Raw genomic sequence first — 24,065 nt, 5'->3', positions numbered from 1 at the left:
AGATGAAGAGTTCTAGCTTCAGTAACAGCACTTTCTATATAAAACCCAGACAAGAACTTTCCTCTCTAACCTTCTTGTCAAAGACTTATGGTCTGTTAACCGAACAGAACTGTGCCAATTTGGAACTAATGTACAGACATTCCTATTAATGCGCAGGGTCGTTAGCATTGTATGAAATCAGTACACATTGCCAGATCTACATTACAGTATATCATTATGCATATATTACTCGTAAATAGTCAGAGATGAACACTAAAAGGCTAAGTCAGTCTTTCATGGATTTATTTCCTATGAATATAGACATAATAGACCCAAAGCTTTTTTGTTATAAATACAAGTTCATGTCTATCTTCTACTTTTGGATACAGGTGCGCACTTAGAGGGGGGTTTCAGTTGCCCAGAAACCCCCCTCTGCTTGAATCATGACCTCCAGCATGTTAATATTATTGGATGTTTTCTCCATCAATGGGCTGCCAGAAGGCAACAATCCGTCCCCCTTCCCTCGCCGTGAATGCTATTAGCTCTGGGGGCGGCTTGGCTTGACTTGACTTGCCACTATCCCCTTTCTTTATCCCAAATTGCGCCCCTCTAAATGCAGTAGGAGGGGCTTGCTGCTGCTACCACTAGGCTCCTTCACTGGCACCTAGAACGCTTCCTTCTCTTGCTGCTAGTGTACCCCCTTGCTGAGCACCTGGGCTGGTACACCTGACCTCTTCCTTTAGATCAAGGTTGCTGTGGATGGTTCCCCCTGACCTATAACACTGGACAGAGCTGCGGGGTAGCAGGCAAAGCTTTGGCACTGAATACTGGGTCCCAACATCAGAACAGCTGTATAACGGATTAGATTTGTCTAATCTGTAGGTCAAAGGAATTCCCACAGGTAAGTAATCGTCAAAGCAGGATCTTGAAGCAGTGATGTTTTATTAGCTCAAGTAGCCCTTATAAGGATAGTTACACACCAGTTTGTGGTACTAGCGATCTTTACAGAAGTTACAGATGGACTTATACCTTACATGGGCAAACAGTAATCTTTTTATACAGATTCTGACATTCATGTGGGCAGGTGGTAACCCAGCCCCTGTCCCAGCTGGCACCACAAAGTCTAATATATCACATTCGACAATTACAATTAGGATGTAATATATTCTCTAACCTTGGATCATTTTAAACTTTAACAAAATCTACATCTATCTGAGATTTCCTAGAACTTGCAGTCTACATTGTCCAGAGTTTTCCTGTCTCTTTAACAAGACATGATAAGGGGTAACGGCCCGCTGCTGTGCTTTTAGGCTGAAAAAGTGTCGGTCCCTCACAGATGAAAAAGGTCTAATTAGCCTAATTGGGATTTCTTCTAGAAAAGTTACAAAACCAAATCATGACATACTGTCTCAGAAATCAATACATTTCCATACAAAATACATACCAATACAAAAATTGGTACATTTGCAATTATATAAATTGGCGCACTGCGCTATTAATTTCAATACATTTATACAATAAGTTATTTATAAGTGATCCAGCCACAGGGATAAAGAGAGGTAGATAGATAGATGGGTAAAATTAAGGAAGGGCATATCTCTCGTTCCAAACCAGACTGTGGCCTTTTAGTTTATGCAGCTAGGACCTCACTCCCAGCTTTACTCCTCCATTACTGGGTCACTGGGTGAGCAGTACATGACTACTTCTCCTCCCCCCCTGCTTCTTCTTGGCATATTACTGTGCACTGAAGGGTCCCAGCCATCGACCCTGACTTGTACTTTTCTGCCCACCCCACACCTAATCCTTCCTCCTCATCATGCTTGTGTATCTAGTGTCCTTTGCTTCCCCCTACATATGTGCTTGTCTCTTTCTAATCCTACTATCTCTTTATCGCTCACCCTGTCTCCCTAAATATGACTCAGACCACCCCCTTGTATGGGTGTGCTCTGTGTCTGTCCCTTTCTTTTTGCCCCTGTGTGTGTCTGTGTCTCTCCATTTGTCTCCCCATGTGTGTTTCTCTCTGCCCCCCTTATGTTTGTGTGCCTTACGTTCTTCCCCTTTGTGTGTATGTCTCTATACTTTTGTTCTCTCACCCCATCTGTGCCTCTGGTGATCAGCCCCAACACCACACTCAAATCACAGTCTCCTGAAATGTGTGTGTATGTGTGTGACAGAGCAGAGCTGGGGCCACAGACCAGAGCCCACTGTCCATATTCCCCAACACCACAGATGGCAGGGAGCAGGGAGCATGTTTGGGGGAAGATGAGTGGCTGATAATGATGTAAACTATATTCGTGACATTGGGTTCTATTTATCAACAGTGTCCTTACTCCAGCAATAAGTAGATTTTTAATTACTGTAAATTATACTAACTATATTGGGCTTTCAGTTCCAATCATGTAGTTTTTTATTTTAAACTTTAAAAAAACACATTAAAATTATTTAAAAAAAAAAAAAAAAAATGTAAAATAAAACCTTCATTCATTAAAAAAAAATGTACTAAATTCAAAGAATAAAGTATTTTTTTAATGAAATTAATCTATTATCGCCATCCTCAGTAGGTGATAACAGAGCAGGTATTGCAGTGATACAAGTACAACCACAATGCTCGTTGAATAGACATCCCCATGAAAACATCTGGAACCTCCCCTCTAGAATTCCTGCGTTTGCCCGTGGGATACATCCACTGTTTAGCAGAGTCTATATAGCATACGCTGCAGGGAATGATTCTCCTCCACCACCACCACTGCCTCATCAGCATCTTTGAAATCACTGACATGAACAGTTACGTGTGCAAATGGTTTAGAATAGTCAGTGACGTTCATTTACAAAATCGAATCTAAGGGCCTGATTTATTGTTGGACATATTTTGCGCTCCAAAGTTATGCGTAAAATTTCTGGCACAAAATTGCATACTTACGTGTGTATTTTGAATGCACACATCTCTATATATGTGTAACACAAAACGCAGCAGTATTTCTGTGTCAGGACTATGTCATTTGTACAATTGCATGTATTTACACCCCACTATAGCTTAGAGTTCCGGCTGGACAGTGTTAATAGTATATGCCAATGTCGCATTACACTGTTAGTACCAGGGTTCAAAGTGGGGGTGTATACAGTGGTACGCCATACCGCCACTGCTCCTACTGCCGCCTTCATTGTAGGACAATCAGATTCCATCCACTTACATTCCCGTTACATTTTTCATACCACCACTTCTAAATTTGCACTTTGACCACTGATTAGTACACAATATAATTATAATTAAGTATAGAGGGAACAGTGTTGTTAATAAATGCAAAAGTGACATTTTCTGCATAAAATGTAATGAAATACAAACAACCCAACATCTCTCCTCTACCACTTTATAAATCAAATGCCAATCGGTTTTTACTACAGTCGTACAAATGGAAATGACAAACAAGTAATGCAAAGAGAGGCCCGTGACTTGATATTATGTAGCTGCAATGCTAATGAGTGGAGTACTATCAGCTGGAGGAGTCAATACGTAAGCAGCTAATGTTAATTCAAGTAACTGTTAATTAATTTTCTTTTTTTTAAAAAAAAACCACAAAAAAAAAAATCACATACAGGGGCGTTATACATAAAATGCTTGTACACCTCTGATCTGTGCCACTTCTGGCTCTGTATGATTGGCAGATAGAGGCATTCTGGATGCATGACTGGGTAATTACACTTGTTAGTAAATCAATAAAGCAAAATTTCAGTATGCGCAGAAGAGATTAAAGTAAGCTAAGTGGAAACAGTGCAAATTTTTCCTCAATTTTGGGATTTTCCAACGTTCGTTAACCTTCTAAAAGACCTTGGGGTATATTTACTAAACTGCGGGTTTGAAAAAGTGGAGATGTTGCCTACTGCAACCAATCAGAATCTAGTTATAATTTATTTAGTACATTCTACAAAATGACAGCTAGAATCTGATTGGTTGCTATAGGCAACATCTCCACTTTTTCAAACCCATAGTTTAGTAAATATTCCCCCTTGATTTTAACAACACTTTATAAGCAACTAAGGGTACAGAAAGAAGATAATCACAAACCTGCAAGTACTACTCTTCTGCATGATGTCAGCTCGGTGATATCCAGATAGCTTACAGAAACCGTCATTACTATAAACTACAGGCCAGTCCACAATTTGTGCATTCCCCAGTAAGAAGCTTGATTCTAGAAGGAGAAAAGAACAGTGGCAGAATGTCAGGAAACGTGATGTCATACATTTACCCAGAATGCATCACAGTATTATACAAACGCTTATTCATATATACTGTGTATAGATATTAAACATATTCACAAATATAGTTTTATTAAAAACTTATTCATACATATAGACCTAGTAAACCTATTTATGTATATAGACCTATTAAACTTTTCATACACGTAGACCTATTAAACTTATCTATACAGTACAGATAGATCTATGCATCACACTCAAAAAAATAGAATGTTTGGAAGGAAATTTTTAACGGGTGGCTTTAATAAAAGGAGGAACTTTATGCTTATCTCAAAATGTTATGGTGTAACTCTGATGTTTGCCAAATAAACCCAAGATTCACAATCAACATGATGCCTCTCTGACATTTATCTCTTTATTCAGATATCTGTGAGTGGACCATGCCAGTGCCGATTAGATAGATAGACTATTATTATTGTTACCATTTATTTATATAGCACCACTAATTCCGCAGCGCTGTACAGAAAACTCACTCACATCAGTCCCTGCCCCATTGGGGCTTACAGTGTAAATTCCCTAACACACAGAGACACACACAGACTAGGGTCAATTTGTTAGCAGCCAATTAACCTACCAGTATGTTTTTGGAGTGTGGGAGGAAACCGGAGCACATGGAGGAAAGCCACGCAAACACAGGGAGAACATACAAACTCCTCACAGATATGGCCATGGTTGGGAATTGAACTCATGACCCCAGTGCTGTGAGGCAGAAGTGCTAACCACTTAGCCACCCATATAGGCAAATAAATATTTATAATGCTCAATGTAATGCAAACCTGGATATTAGTGTGCTCAAATAGGACCACATTAACTGACGTGGATAACGCTGTGGCCTCCTACAATACATTTCCAGAGTGGAGGTGCTAGCCCATGGTGGTTTTATGCTACTGTCTGCACGTTCAGGGCCTGATTCATGTTTGCACGTAACTGCGTTTATCTGCTGTGAAACAGCTCTGCGCAAGCTCAGAAACCAATCTTATACCGATGAACCCAACTGCATGCAATTTGTGTCTGAAAACAACAGATACCTTCTAACGCAGATACGGATGATTCAAGCACTGGGCATCTTGTATGTACATGTTTTTTGCCATTATCATGTGTGTTAGCTATGGGGCAGGTATACGTGCCGATTGATAGTGATGAATACATGTATATATGCTACTAGAGAGCACAGAGCATCTTTATGCAAGGAAGAGAAACTATAAAAGGTGACTGTATGTACAGTACGCAATAAGAACATCCTGATTTATGTATTTAATGTACAAAGAAATATGGGGAATTATTTATTTATTTTAAAACAAATTTTACACTCATTTCAGTATTATCAGTTGGTACTTTATTATTTGTAATCATTTATAATTTAAATTTTTTTTATTTTTTGTATTCGATTTGAATACAGGCGTACGTGCATTTTTTTTAAACACAAGTTGGGTTGATATTGCGTTCGTAGTTGAATCAGGCCCTGAATGAGCAAAGTAATATCAAACTACTGAAAACTTATATCCCTGCTCCACTCTTCCAGCCTGAGGTTAAACAAGTCACAGAAGGGTAAAATGTTTACTTTAGATATGTGTCTATTAAACTTCATATTAATGTAAGGCAGCCGTTCAAAAAGTGTGCGCCACGGCTCAAAGGGGTGCTGCAGCGCTGTCGCAGGGGTGCCGTTGAGGCCAGGAAATTTAAAAAAAAGAAATACTTACCAATCCGAAGGCACCCAGGACCCAGCATCCTCCTCCTTCATCACGCCCGACATATTCAGTGAGAAGCGACTGGAGAGAGGAGGATGCTGGGTTCAGGGCACCGCTGGATTGTCAAGAAAACAGAAGAAAAGACAGAAGACATAGAAGAAAGAAGGCCAAGCATGGTAAGTAAAGCAACCGAGGGGAAATGGTGATAGGAAACAGCAATGGAGGGCACAGAGTGTGTGGAAGAAGGAGGGCACAGAGTGTGTGGATGAAGGAGGGCACAGAGTGTGTGGATGAAGGAGGGCACAGAGTGTGTGGATGAAGGAGGGCACAGAGTGTGTGGATGAAGGAAGGCACAGAGTGTGTGGATGAAGGAGGGCACAGAGTGTGTGGATGAAGAAGGGCACAGAGTGTGTGGATGAAGGAGGGCACAGAGGGTGTGGATGAAGGAGGGCACAGAGGGTGTGGATGAAGGAGGGCACAGAGGGTGTGGATGAAGGAGGGCACAGTGTGTGGATGAAGGTAGGCACAGTGTGTGGATGAAGGAGGGCACAGAGGGTGTGGATGAAGGAAGGCACAGAGTGTGTGGAGGAAGGAGGGCACACAGTGTGTGGATGATGGAGGGCACAGAGTGTGTGGAGGAAGGAGGGCACAGAGTGTGTGGATGAAGGAGGGCACAGAGTGTGTGGAGGAAGGAGGGCACAGAGTGTGTGGATGAAGGAGGGCACAGAGTGTGTGGATGAAGGAGGGCACAGAGTGTGTGGATGAAGGAGGGCACAGAGTGTGTGGATGAAGGAGGGCACAGAGGGTGTGGATGATGGAGGGCACAGAGGGTGTGGATGAAGGAGGGCACAGAGTGTGTGGATGAAGGAAGGCACAGAGTGTGTGGATGAAGGAGGGCACAGTGTGTGGATGAAGGAAGGCACAGAGTGTGTGGATGAAGGTAGGCACAGTGTGTGGATGAAGGAGGGCACAGAGGGTGTGGATGAAGGAGGGCACAGAGTGTGTGGATGAAGGAGGGCACAGAGTGTGTGGATGAAGGAGGGCACAGAGTGTGTGGATGAAGGAGGGCACAGAGTGTGTGGATGAAGGAGGGCACAGAGTGTGTGGATGAAGGAGGGCACAGAGGGTGTGGATGAAGGAGGGCACAGAGGGTGTGGATGAAGGAGGGCACAGTGTGTGGATGAAGGTAGGCACAGTGTGTGGATGAAGGAGGGCACAGAGGGTGTGGATGAAGGAAGGCACAGAGTGTGTGGAGGAAGGAGGGCACAGAGTGTGTGGATGAAGGAAGGCACAGAGTGTGTGGATGAAGGTAGGCACAGTGTGTGGATGAAGGTAGGCACAGTGTGTGGATGATGGAGGGCACAGAGGGTGTGGATGAAGGAGGGCACAGAGTGTGTGGATGAAGGAGGGCACAGAGTGTGTAGATGAAGGAAGGCACAGAGTGTGTGGATGAAGGAGGGCACAGAGTGTGTGGATGAAGGAGGGCACAGAGTGTGTGGATGAAGGAGGGCACAGAGTGTGTGGATGAAGGAGGGCACAGAGTGTGTGGATGAAGGAGGGCACAGAGTGTGTGGATGAAGGAGGGCACAGAGGGTGTGGATGAAGGAAGGCACAGAGGGTGTGGATGAAGGAGGGCACAGAGTGTGTGGAGGAAGGAGGGCACAGAGTGTGTGGATGAAGGAGGGCACAGAGTGTGTGGATGAAGGAGGGCACAGAGTGTGTGGATGAAGGAAGGCACAGAGTGTGTGGATGAAGGAAGGCACAGAGTGTGTGGATGAAGGAGGGCACAGAGTGTGTGGATGAAGGAGGGCACAGAGTGTGTGGATGAAGGAAGGCACAGAGGGTGTGGATGAAGGAGGGCACAGAGTGTGTGGATGAAGGAGGGCACAGAGTGTGTGGATGAAGGAGGGCACAGAGTGTGTGGATGAAGGAAGGCACAGAGGGTGTGGATGAAGGAGGGCACAGAGTGTGTGGATGAAGGAGGGCACAGAGTGTGTGGATGAAGGAGGGCACAGAGGGTGTGGATGAAGGAGGGCACAGAGTGTGTGGATGAAGGAAGGCACAGAGTGTGTGGATGAAGGAGGGCACAGAGGGTGTGGATGAAGGAGAGGGCACAGAGTGTGTGGATGAAGGAGGACACAGAGTGTGTGGATGAAGGAAGGCACAGAGTGTGTGGATGAAGGAAGGCACAGAGGGTGTGGATGAAGGAAGGCACAGAGGGTGTGGATGAAGGAAGGCACAGAGTGTGGATGAAGGAGGGCACAGAGTGTGTGGATGAAGGAAGGCACAGAGTGTGTGGATGAAGGAAGGCACAGAGGGTGTGGATAAAGGAGGGCACAGAGTGTGTGGATGAAGGAAAGCACAGAGGGTGTGGATGAAGGAAGGCACAGAGTGTGTGGATAAAGGAGGGCACAGAGTGTGTGGATGAAGGAGGACACAGAGTGTGTGGATGAAGGAAAGCACAGAGGGTGTGGATGAAGGAAGGCACAGAGTGTGTGGATAAAGGAGGGCACAGAGTGTGTGGATGAAGGAGGACACAGAGTGTGTGGATGAAGGAAGGCACAGAGTGTGTGGATGAAGGAGGGCACAGAGGGTGTGGATGAAGGAAGGCACAGAGTGTGTGGATGAAGGAAGGCACAGAGGGTGTGGATGAAGGAGGGCACAGAGTGTGTGGATGAAGGAAGGCACAGAGGGTGTGGATGAAGGAGGGCACAGAGTGTGTGGATGAAGGAAGGCACAGAGGGTGTGGATGAAGGAAGGCACAGAGGGTGTGGATGAAGGAAGGCACAGAGGGTGTAGATGGAGGGGTACACAGTGTGATCGTGAAGGGGCACAGTGTGATGATTTTTGTACATGTTGTTGTTTTATTTTGTTTGATCTTATTCCTCTTATTAGCTGTAAATTGTTCTTTGACAGAAATATAATTGAAAAAAAATATATAAAAATATTGTTTTCCCTTGGATCTATGTGTATTATTTTTGCAAACTTACTAAGTATTTCTGTCCTGACCTAAATACTTTGTACGTTATTTTTACCCAAATACTTATAAAATGGGACTGCTCAGTAACTATTTCAGAGTAATATCTTGAAAAAATTATGGAGACTCTATGGGTGCCGCGAACTGAAAAGTCTTTTTTTGTGCTCAGTCTACATATACTTGCAACATTACCGTGTAGCAGTAGCCTTTACCATAGGGAAAGACTGTCATATCAATTGCTATTGTCTGTATACTTGTTTTTGTTATCTCTGAAAAATTCAATAAACTCTTAAATAGGAGATGTAAACAAGTAAACAACCCTCCCGGACATGTAACATAGCAGTGGGACACCAAGGGGTACATTTATCAAGCTGCGGGTTTGAAAAAGGTGATATTTTGCTTATAGCAACCAGTCAGATTCTAGCTGTCATTTTGCAGAATGTACTAAATAAATAATTAGAATCTGATTGGTTGCTATAGGCAACATCTCCACTTTTTCAAACCTGCAGCTTGTTAGAATTTGAAGGTTTAATCCTTTGGGGGTAAATTTAACACTGCATCATTTAAAGTCCACTACTTCTCCCCGGCCCCTTTAGACCTTGCATGAAATGTAGTTCTTTCTGACAGACTCTCAACCACCCTTGCTCTGTAGAAGCCTGGGGTGACTGCACTGAGATACAAAACACTTATCACTACCATTAATTACTGTAAATCTGTTATAATTCTTTCCATCATGTTGATTTAGGCAGCACTATATGGTGGCATGTTCACGTCTTTGCTCTCGATAAACAGCATTTTGGATGTACCTTATAGGTGTAATGATTTAAATACAAATAATATAATAACTCAAATATTTAAAATATTAAATTAACCAAAAAGAAACAACATTATTTCTCCAATTAATATAAAATGTAAAAACAATTTAAAAGCGCGCATAAAATGTAAGCCTATAAAGGTTTGCATATACTGCTATAAGTAAAAGTTAACTGAAACTGTGACTGTTCTTCAACAGAAACACTCATCATGTGGATCTGACAGCTGGTAAGGATGACGGTGTTTGTAGTTGGCAAATAGAAGAAACAGGCACACCAAAAAATAATGTAGTGGAAAAAACTTTTTGTCAATGTTGTCACTACATCCTTTATCAAGGCCCCCTATCCCCTCCATTGTGATGCTCTGAACTGATGTCAATAAAATATTTTTTTCTCTACATTATTTTTAAGTCTTCAGGGGGTAAATGTATCAAGCTGAGAGTTTCCCGGCGAGTTTGAAAAGTGGAGATGTTGCCTATAGCAGCCAACATACTTGTCTACTCTCCCAAATTTCGGGGAGTCCATTAAGCCCCGCCGTGAATGTCGGCATTTTATAGTGGGGGCGTGGCTATGGTGATGCGACAACGTCACCATGCCTCCTTCTACCCTTTGTCACATGACTTCCCCCCCCGGATCTCCCGGGGGAGGAATTGTAAAAGTTGGCATGTAAGGCAACCAATCAGAATCTAGCTGTCATTTTGTAGAATGTACTAAATAAATGATAGCTAGAATATGATTGGTTTTTCAAACCCGCTGGAAAACTCTCAGCTTGATACATTTACACCCGATGTGTTTGCATGGTCTGAATTGTGACTACTATAAAAGTCAGAGTACAGGCACCTATTGCTATTTTAAAAGAGTTAATCTACATAGGAATTGGACAGTTGTAGTTTTCCAATCCTTTTTTCTAGACTGATAAGAATCTGGAGAGACACAGTAAGATGTCTCTTAGATAAAAAGAAAGTTTGTATTACTGCATTCACAATCATGTACTTTTCCTCTACGCACGCATTTTAATTACCGCTCTTGACATAAATTGAAACCAGCATTATTTTATCATGTGCAGAGAGGGCAGTGAAACAACATTAGTATAGCCAGGATGAGAGTGAATTACCATTACTTGCTGTGAGTGCTCTTTCCTTCATTTAAAGAACTTGTCACCATATTGATTCAAGTGAAGTTCATACTATAAAGGATACTGAAGTCTGCTTCAATCATTTTAAAGAGGAGTCTTCAAGTGTCTCTGGCACAGAGTAAATAGAGCCATAGCTGTAACACAGGGTTTCCCATCGTGTTTTGCCAGGTAGCCAACTGAATGAAAACACTGACTGCAACATTGCATTAACTGATTTGTATCTTGAAGAAATAAGATGCAAAGTCATAAAACATACATGCATCCCTTTGATATGCCATTTAATAGACTAAAAGGAAATATTTTACCCAATTTTTTTAATCATATCCATCGTATGTCTGAAATAAAGTACTTATGAATGCTGTTTCAACAACTCTTGCTTGACAACATTGACATTTTAGTAGATAGAAAGAGGTAGAGATAAAAAAAAAAGTCAGAGGGGCACTCATGACTTGCGAACAGGCTGATGGGGGAGTTGGATGGAGTGAAGGTGTTCCTAACAAAGTAAGGAGTAGCTCAGGAATGGGGTCGTATTTTGTGAAGCAATAGTTTTGTAATAAGATAAATGGGTGGAAATCGCACAATTTCCAGTGAGGTTCCTCACATTACATGTCCATTGAACTCTGCACCTACTTGCCCAAGGCTAGTAAGCACAGGGCTGGTGACTCCATAAGGTGACCAAAAAAAACCCTTCCAGAGGTTATCAGCCTCGTGCTGAAAAGCACTGGGCCTCTTTATGATTAACCTGAGTTGTGGTAATTACCAATATGAGCACCTCTGGAATGGCAAATCTGCCACCCCGGTAGCCTCTGTCAAAGCCGCCAAGAGGACTTTCCGGTACAGCAACTTCTTAGGGCCCCTTCCATAGTCGAAGCAGGGGGTATGGCCAAACCAGGTTAGTGGCACCTCCAACTACACTAGTTGGACAGGACCCGGTACCTTGTACCTGTTCCCCCTCCCCCTTGTTGGCGCCCCTGTCTCAGTATAATGCGCCGGATTCCCAAAAACCAACCTCACTCTTATACCAAGACAGTCATACTCAAAAGAGACACAATAAATATCAGGTTAGCATTAAGCAGCATTACACACAACAAAGAGGTTAGTATCCAGTTGAAATGGACAATAGCTCTCATATAATATAAAATATTCAAATATCCAGTGAAGTCCAGCAAGGTAATAATCGGACCTAGTAATAAATTACAAAATAAACGTATTTGTATTAGCATTGACCACCAAGCCTCACATTGGACCTAGGCTATTTCCCTATAAAACTTTGTGTGAGACCTATTGAACCCAGGAGCAGACAGGACTAGGGGGCAGGGGGGCATCTGCTCCCCGGGCCGATCCCATATTGGGCTACCGGCTGGGTCACCTGCATTTTTATCCCTTTAAAATGTACCCAATAGGCTGCTGAGTCGAGTCTTACCCCCCGGGGCTAAAATTTGCCAGTCCACCCCTGATTGCACCTAATTCTGATTTTTTGACTACTTTTTACTTCTGGTTGGTAGAATATTTAAATGCTATGTGTTACTATAAATATTATGGAGTGCACTTAAAATAATTTTATGCTCTACCATAGCCTCCACTGTCCTATATATAAAACACCATTGCCCATTCTCACCGGCACTGCGGGTAGAAACGCAGAATGTTTCCATTTCAGAACATTTCTCTTTGACTTTTCTGCACAGCAGTTGGTGGTCAAAGAAAACCTTATTTATCAAACCACAATTGGTCACCTGCATTAAATCAATAACAAACCCCAAATTAAATCACATAAGATGCATTTTTTTTACATAAAAAGGAAAACACTTTGATAGAAGCTCTACTTTATAAAACTGTAATTTCTGTTAATTGAAGTTTAGTGTAGCAATCTCCTAAATAATTACAACTAAAGATAAAACTATTTAAAATTAATAAATGTACTAACGCGTGCCGTCTGCCTGGAGCAAAGGGATTACAAGCCGTCTCCTTTCTTCATTTATTTTAGATGTGTCCTGTTATTGTAAGTACATGTGTGTGTCATGCAGGCAGACAAACAAAGCTGTTCCATAGAGAAGGCAATGATTTGAGGTTATGGCCACAGGGGATAGCATCTAATGACATCCAAGCAACATCATTTCGGTATGGCTTTACACATAGAGTTAATGAAAAATAATTTTCACATATAGGGCCTGATTCCCTCCAAATCTGGGGGGGGGGGGGGGGGGCACTGTATAATTGAGGTGGTTGGACCCTGCCCCCGCTTCACACGGCTCTGCTTGAAAAGGGAGAGCTGCTTGCACCTAGCAGTAGTGCACTTAGCATTGCCCATGTATATGATGGGGACAGGAAGAGTTGGAGAGCAGCCAAGCACTGTCTAATATTATAGCCACGCCCCCATGCATGCTGGTCACGCCCACTGGCGGCGTGGTGTGGAAACCCCCCTCTACAAATCTTGTGTTTGCCCCTGCAGCTGTCTACACTTTTAGAACCTGGGATGAAACAGGTAAATACATTTGTGTAAGAATCAACTGTGGATTACAATGAATTCCCCATCCCTATCTCGAAGCTAGGAAGAGATGTGGTAGGGATGGCTGTCAGGCCACGCCCCCGATGAACACATTTTTACGTCACTTTTTCAGATTTTTGCCCATTTTCCAAAGACAGCCATAGATTTTAATGCTAGAGTAAGATTTATGAGGCTGGTTGTACGGTTATATTCCCTTGGGAGCAGGGGCTGGCTAGCAAATTTTAGCACAGGGGGCCAGACACGGCTCAGCAGCCTATTAGGAATATTTTAAAGGAAAGAAAAATGCAGGTAGCCCAGTGACCCAGTCCAATGCAGCCCACTATGGAACCAGCCCAGGGGCCAGTGCCCCCCAGCTCAGCCAGCCCCTGCCTGTGAGCAAAGTTTCCTAGTAATTTGCAAAGAGATACAGTACAAATGAACCACTGAAAAGTAATCAGCCGCAACTGTATCAGTATTATATGTCGGAAACATGATGCGATATAAAGCCAGCCCATTAAAATGCTATAAATGGGACATTACAAATACACAGCATATATAAAATCAAATAAAATCAACAGAAAGGGATTCTAGCAGATCAAACAGAAAGCAGCTCTTTTTACATTGCAGTTCTGTCCAGAGGATAGAAAGACCATTTAAAAGCAATTTTCAGATTTTAGCAACTAGACACATCCATTTGTGTTGTTTTAAAGACACAAGTGGTGTATGTGCTTCCTTGAAATGTTGTTTACTATAGTGAAGTCAATGGAATGTCATAGTCCACATGTGTCTGCTTATATCACATATGTCGTCAATTATTTTTATTACTGATAAATCATCGTAAATGGTGATTACTGTATTCTATAACTCCCAATTGTCCGAAATTTCCCTGTGCATGTCACTATTTGCCTCCAAACAGTTCATTTTATAGATTTAGGGTTTCCAGTATGAATACCAGGAAGAGTAGTTGTGCTTGAAAACAGAGGGTCTGAGTCATTAAGGAGAGCAAAACAAAAAAGGAGTAAGTTTGCTCCTGGACAAACCATGTTGCAATGCAAGGGGTGCAAATTAGTTTATTATTTTGTACATAATTTAAATAATGGCTGTTTTTCCATGTAGCACACAAATACTTTAAATTTTAGTGTAAATGTAAAACTATAAAGTTGATGTAGGACATGTCCTACCCAAACTATAACTCTGTCCCCACATTTTAAATTTTCCTCCCCCCTCCAATGCAACATGGTTTTGCTCAAGTGCAAAGTTACTCAATTTTTCTGCTTTGCTCTCCTTAATGACTCAGGCACAGAGTGTCTTTATTATATACAAGAATCACACAGGTAATAGGTGCAGTCAATGTCGAAAACGCAGATACAGGTGTCAGGGTTACCATGTTAGCTGGGAACCTGAAAAAGGAAAGACTGATGAAGCAGGAGACACTGGATTACCAGGGACAAATGGTGACGTTCAAATTCAGGTTACCAGGTTTAGTCAGGAGGCACGAGACACGTTAGCTAGGAGACACAAGGCACTAGATGATCCATATGAGAATCAGGGAAAAGGAGGGTCAGAAGAAGAGAGATCAACAATATCCCAGGGAGTAAGCAAGAGCAAGGTCAAACATGGCCGGGGTCTGGGTCACTAGAAATGGTGCAGGATGATGGAACAAAGCAGGAGTCAAAAGACAGGGAGAAGCCAAGATCTAAACAGGAATTTCAAAAAGATAACAGAAGCAACAAAAACAAACGAACTGGCACTAGCCTGTTGCAAAAGGCAGTCTTACAAAGGCCAGGCACAGGTGATCACGATCCTGATCAGATGATGAGGGCTTAACCCCTAGCAGGAAAGGATAAACTGTCCAATTACAACAGCAGCACCTCTAGCAGCACAGAGGTACTGCAGACCAAATTCAGAATAAGGACAGAGTTCTAACAATATATGTGTGTATACCTCCAATCTGTACCAATTTCCGCTGGGAAAGTCCTGATTCGAGGAGACTGTCCTACAGTCCACATACTTGTCCCAACTTGAGGGAATTTGGGAGATATGCCCGACTGCATACACTGGAGCAGGTGTCTACCGTATGTGCGGCAGTCCAAGGTTGTTGGGGGTGGGAGGGGAGAGGAGTTGGGGGCATAACATCACTTGACCAGTGCAAGACACACAACCCTGTTGTGCAGCCATGCCACTAAATTGATGCAGCCGCACCCCCATTTGGAGGAGACGTTCCTGTGTCCCAACTTGGACACATCAAATGTTGTGAGGTATACTGTATTGTCAGGGGCACTGAGCTCGGCTGGGGGGGGGGGGGGCAGGTACAAAGTACCAGGGCCTGGGACTGCCTGGGGGCCCTTGGCCTGCCAGCGTATTGGGAGGAACCATGAACTTGGTGTGGACATGCCCCCCTTAGTGGCTATGGATGGGGTCCCATACAGTTGCTGCACTGGAGCCCAATATTCCTTTTGATAGCCATGTGTAAACCATGCTTTAATAGTTCCGCATAAAACACCATGACAAAATTAGCCACTCCTCTGCCCAGACCACAGCCCACCAAACTATGGAACTATAGTTAATTTTTCCATAACCGCATATAGAAAATCTAATAGATCATTGCTCATTTGTATATTATCATCTACCCTGTCTGGGCTTTGCATGCTTTGTAATTATATAAAATAACTTGTTTTATGTCAATGTGCATTCAAGTATCTACTGCGGTATGTGCACAAGTATAAATGCAGAAATAAATTCATATAAGAGTCATAACATTTAATTTACCCTCCTACGCCATTTGAAGAATATTCAGCGACCGTATAATGTTTACCTATTCAAATAGAATTAATAGGATTGATACAATGTCTGCCATTCAGAGCAGTGATAGTTGTCTGATAGTGATAGTTATTTGAGTTTCCAGGGATCTCTGGAGAGAAATTGTTTACTGTACAAACACAGTAAGTGTTTCCTATTAGAGCCACTGCAATACAGCAATGAATTCTTCTCTCAGCCAGCACTCTGAGGCTTCAGAGAAACTGCAGTAAGAGATAAATATCACATCTAACAGTCTTCCGGGCCAATATTACTTGGTTTTATAATCTCTTCTGGAGATAAAATTCTTAAAACTGCAACTCACCAATCCAAGAACGAGCATATTGCCAAAGAAAACGTGTCCTTCTCAATGCATGTCATGTCTTGTAATTAAAGTGCTGCTTTCTGTTAGGGCTCACGGTTACCAGGATAAACTTTTAGAGCTGATGGTATACAGGTATTCACCTCTAGCAGCCACCTATCCCGTAGAGCTTTATGCGCTCGCTGGTACTTAGATGCCCCCAGGTCTTAAGCTCTAGTTTATCCTTGGTAGCCGAAGCGGAGATGGAAATAGGAGGCAGTAAACGGGATGATAGCGGATAGTCAGAAGTAAGCCGAGGTCAGGGGTTCGTAGCAGATTACAAGGTCAGTAACATGCTAAAGGTCAGGGCAATCAGCATACAATCGGAGTCCAAAACAGGCCAACGGTCATACACAGAACTCAATTAGAAATCAGAGGACTGGTATTACCCAATCATCAGTCAGAGTAACAGGATTGATCACAGGAGGTTGCTTAATTAATGAATGAGGCTGCCTATTAGATGAATGAAAGAAGAATCTACTAATGGGCATGTGCCCGACAGTGCAGGGTGCGAGGACGCGGCACAGATTAAATAAGCATCCCGGCTGTTGCCCTGGTGACAGCCGTGATGTAGTGAGCCGGGCCAGAGAGCGAGCCGCGGATCTTAACACTTTCCTGAATAAAAACAAAATATACACTTGAAATTTGTGTGACACGTGCTATGACACCCATGTGTTACCATGGCCCTAGTAACACCATAGTTACCAACCTTTACAGGCTGGCCTCCGGGAGTCTCCTAGGGCGCGAGGGGGCGGGGCTCCACGAAATGCATCATTTTGGCCCCAACCCCTTTGAAGTAATGACGCAAACGCGTCATTTTTACACTGGGGCAGGCCAAAGTGATGGCAATTCCCGGAGAATCACTTCACGGAGGCTTCAAATCTGCCCACTTCACTAGCCAGCTCTCCCGAGAGTCCGGGAGACTTACCCGGAATTTGGGAGTCTCCCGGGTATTGCGGGAGAGTTTGCAAGTATGAGTAACACCTGTGTGACACACTGTGTAACACTCACGTGACATGCCTCCTGAGACACTTATATGACTCTTTTTATGACACTTGTGTGTTGTGCTCTCGGGGACACCTGCGCGTAGTACGCTCTGTTAAACCTGCGTGATATACCATGTGATAACTTTATGACATGCTCACTATGACACTTGTGACATTCTTCATATGATATATGTAACATGAACTACCAGTGACACTGGTGTGACCTGCCCCATTACACCTCTGGGTTATACCTTGTGTGGCACTCCCCATGACACCAGCGTGGCACTATTCCTTACAGAGCAGTAGGGGAATCATCATAACTAGTGGGTGCATTATTCCAAACCTTCCTCTGTCCCTGACATGGGAACAAACCTCTCTGTTCATGTCACTTTCTCTATCTCTTTCTCTCCACAATGTCCCTCTTCTATGGGTCTATTTATCATATAGGGAAAAATCCATAAATCTGTGAAACAGTAGTTATTGATGGATTTAAGGCTTCTTCCTAGCTATGGAGCCGTCACAGCCGGTGATTATTTTCATTTTTAATGCCGATGATCGTTTTGCTAGGTCTGTCCTGTAAATCTCTCCCATGCAAAGCGTGAGGAATCCTATTTAATAAGCCAGTCCAGGAATCCAGTTACAGCGCGCCAGTGACACAGAGGAACTGTACACTGGCTGGGGGAGCAGCAAGACTCCTAATTCCACATCCAACCAGAAGTGACAGTGAGCAAAGCAAGATTTTATATATATATATATATATATATATATATATATATATATATATATATATTAATAAATAGACCCCGTAGTCTGATATATATATCTGTGGACAAACTATATCTCCCAACACTTCTGATAGCACCACCATCTGCTCACACCCTCGATTCTCCAGGACACATTAATCTTTACACTGTTTCTGAGACCAGTGCAATACTAATGTGACACATTCCTTGTGATACTATCCCTATGTCATTTACCTGATAAAAGACCTGCACCACCTGACAAAATAAACCTTTCTAATGGCATTAACGAACAGGCACCTAGAGAAATCGGAGGACTCAGGATCCTTATCACAAACCTCCAATGAAGTAATGTTCTCTGGTGGAAATACATTGTGTATTGCAAACTAACACAACTGTCATATAGTATATACTCCACACTCAGTAGTGGGTGAGATTGATGTCCTTAGACTGGAGAGCACTTTACACAGTGCATCATTATGTAGCCTGCCATACCCTGTGTGAACAATGATTTAAAGATAGATGTGAATATGCTCACTAAAATAGGTGAAATAAGGCTTTATAAAAGATACATCATTGAGATTTGCAACGTGAGACTCAGTATACAAACTCATAATTGACCAGTGAAAGTCTCCTTGGACCAGATTCATTAAGGAAAGTAAAGCAAATAAAATGAGTAACTTTAGACCTTGGCAAAACCATGTTGCAGTGGAGAGGGAGGTAAATTTAAATGTGCAAACAGATTTATATTTGGGGTAGGGCATGTCCTAGATCAGCTTTAAATTTCAGTTTAAAAATAAAGCTATCAAGTATTTGTGTCCTACATGAAAAAAGAGACAGTATTTTCCTTATGTGCAAAATAATAAACTAATTTGCACCCCTTGCATTGTAACATGGTTTTGTCCAGGAGAAAACTTGCTAATTATTTTTACTTACTTTTCGCAATGAATCAGGCCCCTTGTGAGTAATAAATAAAAACTAAAAAGAAAATAGTATAGTGTACTCTGTGACACATGAAGCGAAGATTGAGAGTGATGAAATGTGAATAGGTGAGTTCAAATGTGTATAAAAAGGTTTACACCTATGATACCTGTGTAATACTCTCCCCACGACACCTGTGTAATACTCTCCCCACGACACCTGTGTAATACTCTCCCCACGACACCTGAGGCACAGGATTTATAAAGTACTGTAGAGTTAAAAAGGGAGTTTAAATGGAGGACTTGGCAATTCAGAGTTGATAATAGCAGGTATCTGAACACAGGACTGCAATCAGCATTGGGGAGCAGAGATTTCTATGGGACCTCAGAGATTGTTAGGCGGAGAGAGAGCCTAATGCTGCTAGGCTGGGTATCACTGGTCTGAGAAGAGTCTCTGGGAGCTGTCGTCATTAGCAACCAGCTGACAGCTCACAGAGTTATGATTTTTTAATCATAGCAGGAGGGAAGCTACTAATGCATTGCGGTAAATTGCACTGTATTAGCAGCTTTCTTCCTGTTATTATTAACCAGAGCAATAAGAGCTGTAACTTAGTTGCTAATGCCAGCAGCCAGTGGCACTTCACGGCAAAGTGGGGCCCAATATAAAATCAAACATATAATGGCAGAGCAAGGCTTGCTGGTGGTAACTAAAATAATGGGGACTTCTTTACATCCAGAGCAGACTTTTAGAATGGAGCTCTGCTATCAATGCTAAGCACAAAACTGGAGGGCTCTTTGCCTATTAACCCCAGATTGGAGGACTGCTTTATCTACTATCCACCAGACTTTGCTGTGCATACAAGCCACCTAATTGCATGACTGAATAGTGTGCTTTAATCCTAGCCCCTGGATTGCTTTACATACTTGCCACCATATTAGAGGTCTGCTTTGCACACTAGAAACATGTCCGTTATTCACTAGTTGTTATGGGTTATGGCAGAATCTGATTGGTTGCTAGGGGCTATGGCATAGTCTGATTGGTTGCTAGGGGCTATGGCATAGTCCAATTGGTGGCCATGGGCCACAGCAGCTTCTTCCTGATCTATTAAAGTGAACATTGAGAATCCTTCACCAGTTTCTATTAGAGATGTTCACTGACCCCGGTGTTTTGGTTTTGGTTTTGGATCTGGATTAACTTTGTGTTTTGGTTTTGGCAAAACTGCCCTCGCCTGTTTTGGTTTTGGATCCCTATTTTTTTCTAAAATCGCATAATTTGGATCTTTTTTTGCTCCTACATTATTATTAACCTCAATAACATTAATTTCTAGTCAATTTTTGTCAAGTGACAAGAACACTGCTACCCCTCCTGTTTCTGTGTGAGCAATGGCCCTGAGCAATGTCACTGGAGAATGGAGTGACAAGAACACTTCTACCCCTGTTTCTGTGTGAGCAATGGCACTGAGCAATGTCACTGGAGAATGGAGAGTGACAAGAACACTGCTACTCCTCCTGTTTCTGTATGAGCAATGGCACTGAGCAATGTCACTGGAGAATGGAGAGTGACAAGAACACTGCTACCCCTCCTGTTTCTGTATGAGCAATGGCACTGAGCAATGTCACTGGAGAATGGAGAGTGACAAGAACACTGCTACCCCTCCTGTTTCTGTATGAGCAATGGCACTGAGCAATGTCACTGGAGAATGGAGAGTGACAAGAACACTGCTACCCCTCCTGTTTCTGTATGAGCAATGGCACTAAACAATGTCACTGGAGACTGGATAGTGACAAGAACACTTCTACTCCTGTTTCTGTGTGAGCAATGCCACTGAGCAATGTCACTGGAGAATGGAGAGTGACAGGAACACTGCTACCCTTGTTTCTGTGTGAGCAATGGCACTGGATCTCCTGGGAAGAAAGGTACTTAAGGCATCCAAACCTGCGAGATCTGACAATGCAACTATGATGGTTTGCCTCGATTCAGATCTGAGGATGCGCAAAGATACCGAGCCGGCTCGCGAGCCTACTTGGGTCCCCTAAGTTCGGGTGGGTTCGATTTTCAGAAAACCGAGCCTGAGCATCTCTAATTTCTATGCCCAATATATTATCGTGAGACCACAACATACACATCATTTGTTTAAAGGAAATTAGCTTGGTCTTGTCACTTTGCCCACACACGCATTAAAAAATGTAAATACTGGGAATAAAAACATATAAAGACCACTCTATAATGAAAACTGATATTATTGCTCTTAGAGAAACATTTTCCATTTTTAAAAACGAAATAAAACACAGTAATGGACAATTCATTATTTATTTCTATTGCATGTTGAATGCTTCTTCTAATTGCAAAATGCATTCAGTTTAAAGATGAAAAAGTCTGCCAGGAAAAAGAAGGTATGAACAGTTCCCAACACAGATTTTAATATCAGCAGAAAGTGCATTGCAGTGCAATTACAGAGATTGATTTGTAACTCTTATTAGTATCAGCAAATGCTCTATGATATGCATCATTGTCCTTCCCCATTATCGGAATGCATATGCATATTCATGAGTCTTACTTCCACATCATCCACTACTTCATCATCAACATTTATTTATATAGCGCCAGCAAATTTCGCAGCGCTTTACAATTGGGAACAAGCATTAATAAAATAATGGGTAATACATACAGACAGAGAGGTAAGAGAACGCTGCTCGCAAGCTTACAATCTATGGGACATACTTACATTATGATTATACAGGAGTCTGGCAGATAGACTGACAATTATGAAAAGTTGAGCTAAGAAATCTAGAGTAATCTGGAGTATAACAAGCTGGTTGTTGCAAATTCCAGAAGTCGCGATCAAGTCTCTTAGAGAACACTTTCTTTTCTAGCTAGCATTGGATAACTCCCTTTTCATAAATGTTCCCATTTTGTGCATTTACATGAAAATAGTAATACTAATAACATATTTTTATTCTGTTTATTTTTGGCTGATTGCACGGTGCTGCTTCTTTGGTTCCATAGAAATAAATTAAGATGATGATGATGACTCCGTACGATAGAGTACACAGAGGCTGTCTTTATATACTGTCCCTTACACGATACCACATTTTTGGAGGTCCTGCATTAATTATTACTGCTTTGTGCATATATACCAGGGGCGGATCTAGAAAATACTTCTACCCGGGGCGATGTAGGGGGAGGAGGGGGGGGGGGGGGGGATTTAGGCCCCGCCCCCTTTTTGACATCTGAGGCTGCCAGCGGCTGCATACTATGTGCAGGTCCGTTCAGCAGTGACAGGTAGGGACAGTGTGCTGCCCAGATGCTCTGATTGTGTTTAAAACACAATCAGAGCGGCCGGGCAGCACACTGTCTCTGCCTGTCACTGCTGAATGGACATAATGTGCAGCCGCCGGCAGCAAGCCCCTGCTAGGGGGGGCGAACGCCCCGACCCCCCCCCCCCCCCTGGATCCGCCACTGATATATACATACAAGTAAAAAGGGACCAGTAGGACATTTTGCAGTGAGGCTCTGGTAGCCATGGTCAGTGGATGAAATTATCCATGTTATCACATGAAGTAAGTTTCTCAACAGATACGTCCATTGTTGAATACAGGTCTAGGTGCGCTCTGCTCTAACTGACAAGACACAGCAGGATAGGGGCTGGCTGGGCTGGGGGGCAGAAGAGCATCTGCCCCCTGGGCCAGTACCATAGTGGGCTACCTTGAGCTGGGTCACCTGCATTTTTTCCCTTAAAAAGTTCCTAATATGCTGCTGAGCCGAGTCTTGCCCCCGGGTAAAATTTGCCAGCCCTCCCCTGCTGCTGGATATGTCCAGTACACATGTAGAATGTAGAATACAAAGTCTCAAAAGAACATACAGGAAAAAATCCATTAATGTCACCTGTTAATATAATTGATTACAAAACAGTAAAGAAAAAATTATGATCAAAGTGATGATCAAAATTATATCATCACGCTGGGTCCCTTCTGGGATTACTGGTGAGAGAAGGTCCAAAAAGTAGACAGGTAAGTGTAACACACTTTGCTGCAAACACAGTATTTTTCATAGAACATATGGCAGATTTCAGTTGACTTCCTGCAAACAAAATAATAAGACCATTCTCTATATTCCAACATATACAAATATTTTATTAATTTTGCTCTTAACACATAGAGACTCCTATGTGAATTCACACTCAAGCACAAATTTCCTGTTGGGTACAAAGACCGAACAAGGTAAAGCCAGGAATGGTTTAAGTGGTATCCTCAGTCTTTTAGCTTTATCATTAACCTCTCCAATGGTTTCTGTCAGCCTGCAGGAACTTGTGGTTCTAACACCGCTAAGTAAGCCACATCTCTGCATTAGAGATACCAACGTCATAAGAATAGAACGTTGAACAAACAGAGAAGGCTCAGTAGTTTTCACTACAAGCAATGTACTAAATGCTAATAAGGGTAGCCATTAAACAGATAAATGTAAATGCCATGAGTAATGACTGAGCCATTATAGATGTCAAGCCATGAGAACAATAAACCTCTCAAAAGCTTTTTCTACACAGACATAATGGGATGCGCTATTCTCCATAGTCAAGATCTGCATGTTCTCCCGTCTTAACCGGCACTGTTAACTTGTACAATATTGATGAGCAATCCATTATTTGTTTTTAACTCGAGGTGTTAGTGGAGCAATTAAGTCTTCAAAGGGCAGCTACTCGTATAACAGCTCCTAAGTGGGGAACTTCTCAGCTTGCAAATTGCTCAGGCTCACCTGCAAAGAAATTGTGGCTTACCCGAGCGGCTTTGTTAGTATAAGAATGACGTATGTTAGTGAAAGTTTTCGACAGTCTTACATGTATTGAAAAGAACATATTCTTTAGGTAAAGTAAAATTTTACTTCTTAACATTTTTTTTTGGGGGGGGGGGGGAATTCATTTCTGAAAATAATTT

The 24,065-nt window shown here is 42.5% G+C and overlaps 1 protein-coding gene across 2 annotated transcripts in view; it reads right to left on the bottom strand.

The window, feature by feature from the left end:
* KCNH5 (potassium voltage-gated channel subfamily H member 5) overlaps positions 1-24,065 on the bottom strand; it is a 272,890-nt gene that overhangs the window by 221,998 nt on the left and 26,827 nt on the right. For both annotated transcript variants that reach the window (XM_075193403.1, XM_075193404.1), the window contains exon 2: positions 4,043-4,166. In XM_075193403.1, the coding sequence (XP_075049504.1) occupies positions 4,043-4,166 (124 nt within the window). The remainder of the gene's footprint in view (positions 1-4,042; positions 4,167-24,065) is intronic.

This window comes from Mixophyes fleayi, chromosome 12, assembly GCF_038048845.1.
Source record: "Mixophyes fleayi isolate aMixFle1 chromosome 12, aMixFle1.hap1, whole genome shotgun sequence".
NCBI lineage: Eukaryota > Metazoa > Chordata > Amphibia > Anura > Limnodynastidae > Mixophyes > Mixophyes fleayi.
The sequence above is the reverse complement of the archived record's forward strand: the minus strand, read 5'-3'. Positions and strand labels throughout refer to the sequence as shown.